This window comes from Calidris pugnax, unplaced genomic scaffold, assembly GCF_001431845.1.
Source record: "Calidris pugnax isolate Ruff unplaced genomic scaffold, ASM143184v1 scaffold21, whole genome shotgun sequence".
Lineage (NCBI taxonomy): Eukaryota > Metazoa > Chordata > Aves > Charadriiformes > Scolopacidae > Calidris > Calidris pugnax.
This window is the reverse complement of record NW_015090770.1, coordinates 5,274,575-5,286,472: the sequence shown is the minus strand read 5'-3', so window position 1 is coordinate 5,286,472 and position 11,898 is coordinate 5,274,575. Positions and strand designations below refer to the sequence as shown.

The following is an 11,898-nucleotide window of genomic DNA, read 5'->3' as shown; positions in this document are numbered from 1 at the left end:
TGGGTGGACCTGCTTTGGCAGGGGGTTGGACTGGATGATCTCCAGAGGTCCCTTCCAACCCCATATCATTCTGTGATTCTGTGACACTGGTCTATAACTTGGGAAGCCACTAGAATATTCATCAGACCTATCTGGTTACTACTGGGAATTCAATTCAAAACTGATTTATTCCATAGAGCGCTCCAGATGACCAGGACGTTTCCTTAACACCATTGACAGAGAATCTAATTGACTTTACAGAAGCCACACCTCGGGTAAATGTATTTCAAAACCAAACTTCTTCCTTCACACATAGAGTGGTTTTCACTCAGGAGCTCTCCTCACGGGCTGGATCTGCTGCAGCAGAGCGAAGCGGTGATGGACCTGGAGCAGTGTGTGTGTGCCCCTGCCTTCGGGGGACTGGCTGAGGGGTGACACCTACAGCTTTGTCACAGAAGTGGAGGAACCTGAAGATTAATTTGTATCTGTGCCCCAAGAGCCTGTAGCCTTATTTTAGTGTGCCTGCAAGGGCCAGCCTGCTTCTCGGGCTTTTTGGGAATATTCACTACCTCAGAAATTATATGTAAATGTGCTGCAAGGGCCAGCCTGCTTCTCGGGCTTTTGGAATGTATACTACTTCAGAAATTAATATAAATGTATATATATACACACAGACATATATATGTGTGTGTATACGTATATAAATACTTGAAAAGTAAACTTTTAGTTGCCTTTTGGAAGGGATGGACAAACACCCCAGGTGGTTTGGGGAGGCAGTACTGGTCTGGGAGGCAACAGTGTTTTGAGAATGTTCTCAGCTACTTCCAGCCTTCTCTAACGAGCGTTTGTTTGCTTCTTGTAGGTGTCTTCCCAGCCCACCATAATGCCGAGGTGGATAGTGCCAGTGAGTTATTTGATTATTCCTTAACAACAAAAAAGAAAGTTTTTGTCATGATTAAGCTGCTGGTAGTGGTTGAGCTGTCGGGGGAGCAGCCCTGTTCCGTGCTGGTGCTGATGAATGTTTTCTCCTTTCAGTAACGCGTTAACTGAGGACAGCGCTGCCTCTACCCACGAGGACCTGCTGATTCCAGCTCATCTGGCTCCGGCCGAGGAGGCGGCTGTTTCAAAGGTATCACCACCTGCCAGCCTGGAAGGTTTCTGTGTGTCACCTTCTGAGCTCCTGATGCCTCCAGGCAAGCAGAGCAGACCGTGCTGCGTGCCTCTCATAACTCAGTGAATACCAGCCGCTGGGGAATGCCAGAGAGTGCTTTCTGGAGCAGACAGGGACACTGTACAGATCTCACCAGAGGCCATTTCTGAGTGTCCTTTCAGCTGCTTTGCCTGAGATTTATTTTTCTGATCGTTTTCCTGACGCTGGTGATTTGATGCTCCAGGAAAGAGACTGCAGGGATGGAATTCTGCCATAGGCAATTCCCGTCAGAGTAACCACAGAGAGAAGAGTTTAAATTGAAATGTTTAATTGTTTTATTCTGGTTACCTTAAGGTAATTTTTAACTGGACTTCATGAAACACACATAGTAATTCAGGGGTCAACTTGCCTTTGTCTCTTTCCAGAAGAAAAGAGGAGCCCAACACTGGACTCTGCTGTTACGTCAGCAGGCTGAGGGGTTATTCTGCATCACTAAGGCCTCGTGCCCTTTAGCTGTTGTCCCTCCAAACCAGTATTATGTAGTTGACCCCACCAGTTTCATCTTCTGAGTTCAGATACTCAGCTCGCAGACCTCGCTGACCTTGTTGGGTGCACAGTACCCCATCTTCACATCGAAGAATGGGACAGCTTCACAGCTTACACTGCAATGACAGTATGCTGATAAGTTAAATGAAAAGGCTATTAAAAAAGACCTTATGGAAAGATTTGAGAAAACAGACCTGATAAACAGTGGTGTTCGTTAAGGACAAGAGGAAATAGGCACAAGCTTGAACATAAGAAGTTCCATCTAAAGATGAGGAGGAACTTCTTCCCTGTGAGGGTGGCAGAGCACTGGAACAGGCTGCCCAGAGAGGTGGTGAAGTCTCCTCTGGAGACATTCAAAACCCGCCTGGACATGTTCCTGTGCAACCTGCTGTGGGTGGACCTGCTTTGGCAGGGGGTTGGACTGGATGATCTCCAGAGGTCCCTTCCAACCCCATATCATTCTGTTATTCTGTGACACTGGTCTATAACTTGGGAAGCCACTAGAATATTCATCAGACCTATCTGGTTACTACTGGGAATTCAATTCAAAACTGATTTATTCCATAGAGCGCTCCAGATGACCAGGACGTTTCCTTAACACCATTGACAGAGAATCTAATTGACTTTACAGAAGCCACACCTCGGGTAAATGTATTTCAAAACCAAACTTCTTCCTTCACACATAGAGTGGTTTTCACTCAGGAGCTCTCCTCACGGGCTGGATCTGCTGCAGCAGAGCGAAGCGGTGATGGACCTGGAGCAGTGTGTGTGTGCCCCTGCCTTCGGGGGACTGGCTGAGGGGTGACACCTACAGCTCTGTCACAGAAGTGGAGGAACCTGATGATTAACTTGTATCTGTGCCTCAAGAGCCTGTAGCCTTATTTTAGTGTGCCTGCAAGGGCCAGCCTGCTTCTCGGGCTTTTGGAATGTATACTACTTCAGAAATTAATATAAATGTATATATATACACACAGACATATATATGTGTGTGTATACGTATATAAATACTTGAAAAGTAAACTTTTAGTTGCCTTTTGGAAGGGATGGACAAACACCCCAGGTGGTTTGGGGAGGCAGTACTGGTCTGGGAGGCAACAGTGTTTTGAGAATGTTCTCAGCTACTTCCAGCCTTCTCTAACGAGCGTTTGTTTGCTTCTTGTAGGTGTCTTCCCAGCCCACCATAATGCCGAGGTGGATAGTGCCAGTGAGTTATTTGATTATTCCTTAACAACAAAAAAGAAAGTTTTTGTCATGATTAAGAAACAGAAGCTCAAGTAAAAAAGTAAAATACAATAATTTGTAATGATTTGGAAGCCCATACCAGCAGAGTGATTCAGCTGGAGTAAATCAAACAACATACATATCCTGTTAATATTTAAACTTCATTTTTGCTGTGTTACATTCAGGTAAATGCCGTAAAGTTTTATTTAAGAACTTGCATTTAGTGCAGCCCTCCCTGGAACTCGATGAATCTCAGTTTTTACAGCTGTAAGTGAACCATACTGCAGAATGAGCTCATCTTGTCCTGGCAGGTTTTTAGTTCAGTTTCCTGTTTGATTCTCCCCAATGCAGACGGGACCGATTCCCAACGGGCCGTTGGGAGGTGACGCAGCCTTAGCTCTGAAGGCAGTGAAAGGCAGCGGGGACACCCTCCTGTTGTCACCTGGGTTGCCACCGTCCCAGCAGACACCCGACGTCCTTCCCAGGTAAGGTCTCCTCAGCTCCCCCTTCAGAAGCGTGTGTGGGGTGGGAAAGGAGGTAGGAGCTCTGGTCACTGCTGCTTCAATAGTGACAGTGGTCATTTAGACACAGTGCCTGGTTTGCTGTGCTTATAGATGACAGTTTGTCTCTGAGCGTTTGCAATCTTATAAATAAATAGAGCAGCTGGTGTGTGTCTGTTTTTATGTCACATTGTTTGAAGGGTAAGAAAACATCTTTTTTAATCCAAGTAAATCAAGGAACAAAGCGTACACGTTTAGCTGGAGTTGGAGGTAAACATGTTGTCATTATAAGTGCTATAAAATCGATTAATTCTTTTTAATTATCATTTAACTTCAGGTTCTTTCCTTAACTACTAACACCTCTTAGTACTGGACTAAAATTATGGTACAGGTTAATTATCTGAGAAATCACTTCTGGCACCTGCCAGAGGGTTTGGGAGGGAGAGAGAGAAATGTCCCCCAGGTCTTTCCAAGCTGTAAGGAAGTCCGAGGAGAGAATCTGTGGAAACTTTTCCCCTTCTATTCCGTTGTGCCGCGCTGGCGAGGCAGTGATGGCAGCCATGGCCAGGTCTGTCAGTGACCCTCTTACGGTGCGGATGGCAACGATGGCACTACTGCACTGTGTGAAGCTGATCCAGGTTGCTCTTCTGGGGGTTGTCCGTTGGTCTCACTGAATTATGAGGGGAACAGCTATTAACAGTCTTGGGGACAACACTCACCTTTTCCTTTTTACATGGCAGATCTTTTTGGAGGAGTGTAGTTACAGGACCTCTTTTTTTTTTTTCCCCCCCTTTTAGCCCAGTCACTGAGGATGCTACAATAAGAACAAAATGTTTACTCACCACCGAACTCTAGAAGAAGGAGTTTCTGCACTTCCCACCTTGTAAAAACTCTAATCTTCTAACACATCCCTAAGGCACCCTTCTGAGAGACTTCCTTGGGACCAAACTCTTGCTGAACAGGAGTCAAACAGCCAGCTGGATCCAGGAAGAGACTTCTACATTTATTGCAATCTAACTGGAATTACAGTCGAAACCGGGATATAAAACCACATGCACGTTTGATCTTCTGCCTCAGGAGAAGTGAAGTACCACACTGGAGCTAGTTCTGACCGTGAGGAACAGTCTGGTTGTGTCCCTCTCACACTAGGTTTAGTCTGTCTTACCCTGTGTGTCACTGGAGAGCGTTCACTGTGATGTGGGTGTGTAGCTGCCAGCTCGGTGTCCCTGGCCTCTTAGTCATACTGGAAAGATGAGGAGAACTTGTGGGGCCACCTTGTGGTCACTCCATGCCCGGTGGCTCACAGTAGCGATGACTTTCATACGGCCAAGGACACTTGCTTCTGTGTGATTTACTCCCTCTCCTTTTTGGCCTTAACCCCCGTAATGTTCCTTGCACCTCTTGTTACAGTACCCGGGAAGAATGAAAATCTAGTCCTTCAGTCACCAACTACGTTGACTGGATTTGAGCTGCTCCTTGCAACCAGGGAAAGGAAAATTAACCTGCCAAACATCTTCTCTCACTAGCAGACCACAGCAGAGGTCCCACATTTTGACACTGGTTGTTTCATTTCCTATATGAGTCAAATACACACGTTTTAGGCTGGAGATAGGTATGTTTTCAATGCTGAAGGTAAAGTACAGCTCGCTTCAGGAACTGCTTGTTGGTTAGTTTTGTTCTCATACAAGGCTAAGGAGAAAAATATTTTTCTTGTTTCTATTCCTGCTGTTTCTGGGTGTTGTTTCCAGGTGCTGTGCTTTGGGAGTACTTACCAGGTAGATTAGCGGCACGAGGGCACAACTAGATCAGTGCTTAACACCACCTCAAATCCTGTTCCAAGTGTCATCTAATAGTTGTATGTGGAACAAAGAATAGAAAGAGTAAGGGGAAAACATCTCAAATCCTGTTCCAAGTGTCATCTAATAGCTGCATGTGGAACAAAATAGAAAGAATAAGGGGAAAACAGGAAAAAAAAGATGAAAAGTTCCTGTAAGCAGTTCAGTTCTTTGTAGAAGGAAGGTGGGAGCACTTGGAAGAGCACGCTCCACAGAGCTGGTGAAGGCCTTTTGGTGCTCAGGTGAAGTTCAGGATATGGCAGAGATCATTTGAGTCCTGGGCAGCAGGATCCTCAGGTGGCCACGCAGAGGTGAGGACATGGATCCCGGGATACAGCCTGCAAAAAAGGTCAGAGTGCAGTCAGAGGGAGGATAGATACAGAAGCTGATGATGAATTCCACATCTCCTAGCGGGAAAGCACAGATGAAACAGCTGGGATCATTCTTTCTTAGGGAGAGGTTTGTACATACGACTGGGGCTGGAGGATGCTTTCTGTACAGTGCTGCTGTTTATAAATATTTATGTACATGTGGTTCTTGGAAATGATTTTAAATGTGAAAAGTTGGTTCTGAAACCTGTATGCACCACTGCGTTTCTGCCCCCCGGCTGCCTGCACGGCCCTCGGTGTAGACAGAGATTTGGACCAAAGCACGGGGGGTCGTGCAGGGCAGCTGGTGCCTGGCTCTGGGCGGCTTCTGTCGGACCTGGGCGTTCTTACTGCTGCTCTGGTGCTCCTCTTTGTGAGATGCTGACGGAGAGCATCCAGGAAGAAGCCACGTGGCATTTACATGGCCCACTGCCACTCCCCAACCCCCGAGGCCTTAATTAGAGACACACAGGAACCACGGGGAGCTCGCAGGACCCGGGTACCACAGCGACTCTGCAGACAGTGGCGTGCAGCCATTGCCTCCAGAACCAGGAGGCAAAGCTATGTATTATTTTAGGTCTGAGCCTTATTGTGTATTAAAATGTAGACGGTTCCCAATTCAAGTATCAAATGTCTCAGCCTGGGCTAACAATGCAGTTGCCAGCAAAGCTCCTGCAGGAAAAGATGCAACTCTTCCCATTGGGCTGGGGAGCTCTGTGATCTGCCCGCTTGAATCTCTCCCAACAGCAGGAGAACAGGAGTTGATGGTTTTCCGGCATTGTGTGTTGAGCACCATCCGTAGGTTCCTCCCCAGCGATCACATAAAGGGAACAACAAGTCAATAACTTTCATAGTGACTGCATCCCCCCAAAACCTAAATGGTTCCAAGTAGCCAAGCGTGGTCGGGATAGGGGTGATGGGAGGGGAATGCTGTATTTACACACATACAAAAATTTCAAGGGGCAAGGTCTTCCTCAACCTCCTCCTTTTCAGAGGACCAATACTTGAAAATTTATCTAAAATTTCAAAATCTTCAACTGTTACATTGGGGACTTGCAATTTCCAGTCGATTTGGGGCTGCAAACCCAACTCTTGCCCCTGACTTTTAATTCTTGGAGCAAATACTCACTCCATTCAACCCAAGGTAGCTTATTTAGCTAATCCAACTAATTGCTCACCCAGGGAGCCTGGTGAGACTACGGCACCGCAGTTCCATGCTCTGAACAGATACACAGGTGGGTGTCTGAGCACCCTGTAGTTTGCCATCACTGGTTTGCTTTAAAACTGCAGGTATCGTGTCACATTGTGACTGGCAAACAGGTACCCGAGTGTTACTCATCACAGGTAGGTTTAATAGTTCCTACAGTTGGGTGTTATAAAGAATTAATGCCTGTGTGACACGGAGAAAAAGGGATTTTCTTACCGTTGCTGTGCTATTGATTGATTGGCTACACAGATTCTTACCGTTGCTGTGCTATTGATTGATTGATTGGCTACACAGCCCAATCAGCCTCTAAAAGGGTTTTTTTGATATTTATTTTAAGAGATTTATAAATCATACTTTTGTATGACTCTGGTGTGGGGATGTTGGCTGGTCTGCCTGCCACCCCACAGCTTTCGGAGTTGACAGGGATGAGTAAGTGCATCTTCTGTTGCAGTCATTTGGAAAAAGCCAGCTCCCTGCTCTAAAACAAACCAAAAAAAGTCCTTTTTTTTTTCTTTTTTTTCCCCAACAAAGTTATCCCCTATTGACTTACTAGTGCCTGTCCCAGCCTGTTCTCATTAACTGGCCTTGGACCCTTTTGCTGTGTGTGCATGTAGTGCTGATCAGAGATGGATACTTTTTTTAACTCTATAACTAATAGCTTAAACTAAAAACATAAGAAGTAAAAGTGATTATACGCCAGTCACACTTCGTAAGTGATTGGAGTAAAAGATTTTATAGAAATCTTAACATTTATAATAATGGGAAAAACCAAACCTGTATCTCAAAGTGCTTGATTTTGGGGAGATGCTGGATCTCAGAACCGGGTTTTGGTCTCGCCCGTTGAGTCCAAGAGGAAGAGCCCAGAGGCTGCACGACCCAAGTGCTGGTAAATGGACTTCAGTGGTTCTGAGCAGGTTTTTTTACCTGGTAATCAGTCCTGGTTAATGAGTTAGCTTGAATGTATTGAATTTTAAACTTATTCCACCTGTACTTTGGGGAGGCCAGAGAGTGTAAAAGCTGTGTTTTGGACAATGCATTGGACACAACTTTGGCAAGAAGACCTGCAGCCCCGGAGGAGGAGCTCGGGTGAGCAGTCAGTTGTGTTTGGGTCTCTCCCCACACGCCGTGTTCAGCCCCTGGCTGTTACCCCCGTGCCCACACCTCACTCCTTCCCCATTCCTGAAGCAAAGGTGTGCTGTTGAGATCCGTGTGTCCTTCACAGACAGCACTGGGTGTATTTTTCACGTTGTTATTCTGGTACAAGCCACATCTCCTACAGATGAAGTGTTAGCAGCTCTATTTCCCGGCCAGCCAGCATTTAAAACTCTCTCTGGGCACGTAGAGTGTTTGTTAGTCTAGAAAGTTGTAGTCTAGAAACTGATATAGCTGTTAGGCACGGTAACGTCACAGCTTGCAGATGCTGCTGGACAATCATAACTTTTTATACCAAAAAATGAAAATAATCCATGCTAATGGCCTTTCAGCGAGGCAGGTGTAATCTGTGTGTGTTTGGTCTGAGTGTTGGCACCGTAGACATTAGTAGAGAGTCCTCCCACCCCACGCTCGAGCCGGGGTGGAGCTGGTGTCACCCCACAAAGTGCTGCCCTGTCCTGCGCCCGCTGGAAATGGGGGTGGGTGCTCCCCCCTGCCCAGCAGGAGCTGCAGGGTGTTCTGCAAAATTCACCTTCTTTGTAGTGTCTGGCTCGAGCACTCTGCTTCATGAACACACACGCCCCGCACACACCTGTAACTGGACAAATGTATTTTTAAAGTACATAAGACTTATTTTTTTAGCTAGAATATTTTTTTTTTGTTAAAGCCACACTAACTACTGTATTTTTACCTTTTATATGTAAAGCTTGGCAATAGCTCTCAATGTATAATTTATTTGTTGTTGTTTTTTATAAAACAAAAGTGTCACCCTCTTGCTTCTGTTTCACAAGAGTAGTGATGTATGAACTGCTGTAGGCGCCGCACTGAGCTCTGTACGGGAACGAGAAGCTGTGATTTGTTAGTCCTCTCTACCCACCTTGGAATGTTTATACTGTAGTGTTGTCTCGAATATACCACCTCAGTGCAAAAGTCTCCCAGAGTCATCTTTAAGTGGGGCTGGTGTGGCAGAAGGCGGGTGGGTTGGTTGGGACGTGGGGCTGTGCAGTTTGGGGTGCGGGGGCTACTGCACCCCTGAAATCAAAGGCAAAGTTGCATGGCAGAGGCTGGCTCTGCTGCTGGGCACTCACCGTCCTCGGCTGGGGGGGTCTCTAGGGCTGCACCTTCACCCTCCGCAGGACCGTGCTTCTGTCTCTGGGCTAAGGCCACTTGGCAGCTTCTAAGTTAAGAGAAGGGTACCTGGGTTGGAGAGAGAGTCGTAAACTTATTTGGGATGTCAGAAGGGCAGGCCGTGTTGTAAACTTTATTTGTTGTCAGCTAAAGCACAACTGAAGATGGCATCTACGCTTGCAGAGAGATGCTCCAGAATTAAATGCCTCCTTTCCAGAAGAGCTGAGGTTGTCCAGGAGGAGGACTGTCAAGCGCTCAGTGGTTTTGAAAATCACAGCACTGAGGAGCGTGCTCAGAAAGGAACCTGGAACTTCAAGTGTTATTTCACAGCATTCAGAGAAAAGTGCGTGCAGGTGAGTGGAGCGATCTCCCTGCTGTTTCCAGTGCGGGGCTGGTTTCTGCTTTAAAGTACAGGGTGCTCATGGCTGTTAATGGGAGCTGTTAATTTCCAACCCCTGACTGGTGAAATGCTTAAGGCGGCAGCAAAGGGCAAACAAACCATTTGATCGTCTTCATTTCTCAACAATTAATAAACTTGGGAAAGTATCAAAAGGGAGTGAAAGAATTCCTTCCTAATGACTAAGCTCATAGAAAGTAATTTCCCTTGTGGCATAATTTGTTGTGTAGGTCAAACTACGATCCCACTGATAAGTCACTGAATTATTCACTCAAAACAATGAAAGACGTTTGGTTTAGATTTTTTTATTATTTTTTTAAAAAAACCTCTTTGCATGTTTACATTTTAAAAGAAAATTCTGCTGCCATTCGTGCATTTCAATGTTCAGAAGCTGAGTGGTGATTAAAGACAGTTTGTTGAGAGAGGCTGATAGACTTGCTGTCTGTATGAATGCTCTGTGACACAGCGGTGCATCTCGTGTCTCAGGTGAGATGACAAAAGAAGGTTGTGTCCTTTTGCTTTTATTCTATGGACTGGATGAGACGGGGGGAACATCAAATGCAGCACAAGCTTCCTTTTTGTTCAGAGGCATTTTAAACCAGGTAGCGGCAGCAGCAGCCCTTCAAGTCTGTGCCTGGCCAAAAATGATGTCTTTTGTTTTGTTTCTAAATAGTTGCCATTAGCTGGAGTAATTCCATTCATTATTTCATGCAGGCCACCACAGAGCTTTCAGATGGCGGCAGCTTTTAGTCACTCACTCGGGCCCGGGATGAATTCTCATTAACTGCTACGATTATGGAGAAATATCATCACCACCTCCACAAAGGCTCTTCTCTCCCTCTGGGAAAAGGTGACTGCGTTGGACAAAAATGCACCAGGAAAGCAGGAGTGAAACCACCTGAGGTGCTCCAAGGACCCCACTAAGTGTAGTGGATGGCACTGGTGGAGTTTCGGAAGGGAAGATGTCCCAGGAAATGTGATATGGTGGAAGGAGCAAGGATGGTGTGCCTCGGTCTGGGGTACCTGAAATAGGCTCCTACCTGCCCAGAGGGACCGGGGTGCCAGGCTGCAGTGGCTTTACATCTCAGACCCTGTCCCTTCCAGCTGGAGCTCACCCTTGTTTACTAAAACCTGGTAATGGGCCACCAAGGGGAGAAACAGCCCCAATGGCAGCAGTGAGTCTGCTGTGGTGGACGGTCCCACTTCCAGGACTGGAGCTCCCTTCCCTTCTGTGCTATTACCCGGGGCTCAGCTGTTGCTCAGCCTCCCCAAGTGAGCCCTGAGCCCCCCTCTGCAGCCACAGCCCCTCCCGAGCTCCTGAGCACAGGGCTGGGGACAGCCAGGCCCCTGCACCATCGTGCAGGTTCGAGGGGCTTAGGATGTCTCAGGTGAAGAAGCTGGAGCTGAGCTGGAGGTGCTGGTGCAGGCACCTGACTTGGCACACTGGCCCAGGCGAGGGGAGGGACCGGGGGAGATGGGCACCTTCTGCAAGCTGCTTTTTCCTCCCCGTGCCAAGCCATCGCCTTTGGGCTGGCTCCTGTCCTGCCTGTGTTGGCTCCAAGTAAATGTTAAACCCTTCGTGGGGCTGCCAAAGGGAAGAGAGTTTGGGGTGGGGGGGGGGAAGAAAGGAATGGGGGAGGCTGGATGGCATTTTCCTGGGGCTCTTGCACATCCCCAGGATACCTGTCCCTGCCAGGAGGCCTTCGTGTGACTTGGAAAATCACTGCTCTATTGTTGCTCTTTCCAGTTAAATTTCCTTCCCTGATCAAGCCTAGATACAGGTCTGTGTTACAGCAGCTCTCGCTGGCTAGTGCCAGAACAGACATGGCAGCCAGCAAAAGGAAACCTGCTGCTGATTTCAGATCGGAGTGCTCCGTACGAGCCCAGCACAAAGTCCCTTCTGAACACACCCCGCTAAGGGGGCGATTTCCCCACTCCTGGAGGAGAAGTTCAAAGCCTGGGCAGCCCTCGAGGCTGGCTGAAGTGCCAGGAGATCACTGGGGCCTGGGAAGTGTGTTCCTTGTTCAGAAAGGTGAGTTCTTTGTTCGTTTTGGAAATGTAAATATGTATTTTAAATTTGTGAAAGCTCAGAAAATGAGCACGCGCTGATAAGAACCGCAGCAGGGTTTGTTCGTGTGGCATCAGCAAGGACAGTCCTCTGAGGTCCCAAACGAAGGTCACGCAAGGGCCAAATAACCCTTTAAGTAGCTTTTTGCAAATTCATCTGTAATTTTCTTATTAAATTCATGTGACAGCTACTTGTGAAGAGATGATGAAAGTAAGTACTTTCACTTCAGATTAATTATTCCTATGAAACTTTTGAAAAGTTTCAGAACTTTCAAATATTCAGTTTCCAATATTCAGGAGTATTAAATCACACTTTCCCCTGATTTCAAACACCAGCCTTATAGAAAG

General features: G+C 46.9%; 1 protein-coding gene across 5 annotated transcripts in view; it reads left to right on the top strand.

The window, feature by feature from the left end:
* The window catches only part of EPB41L5 (erythrocyte membrane protein band 4.1 like 5), a 72,773-nt gene extending 67,482 nt beyond the window's left edge, over positions 1-5,291 (top strand). For all 5 annotated transcript variants that reach the window (XM_014939733.1, XM_014939723.1, XM_014939757.1 and 2 more), the window contains one exon: positions 4,194-5,291. In XM_014939733.1, coding sequence (XP_014795219.1) covers positions 4,194-4,251 — 58 coding nt within the window. In that variant the 3' untranslated portion in view covers positions 4,252-5,291. The remainder of the gene's footprint in view (positions 1-4,193) is intronic.
* The last annotated feature ends 6,607 nt before the right edge of the window (positions 5,292-11,898 follow it).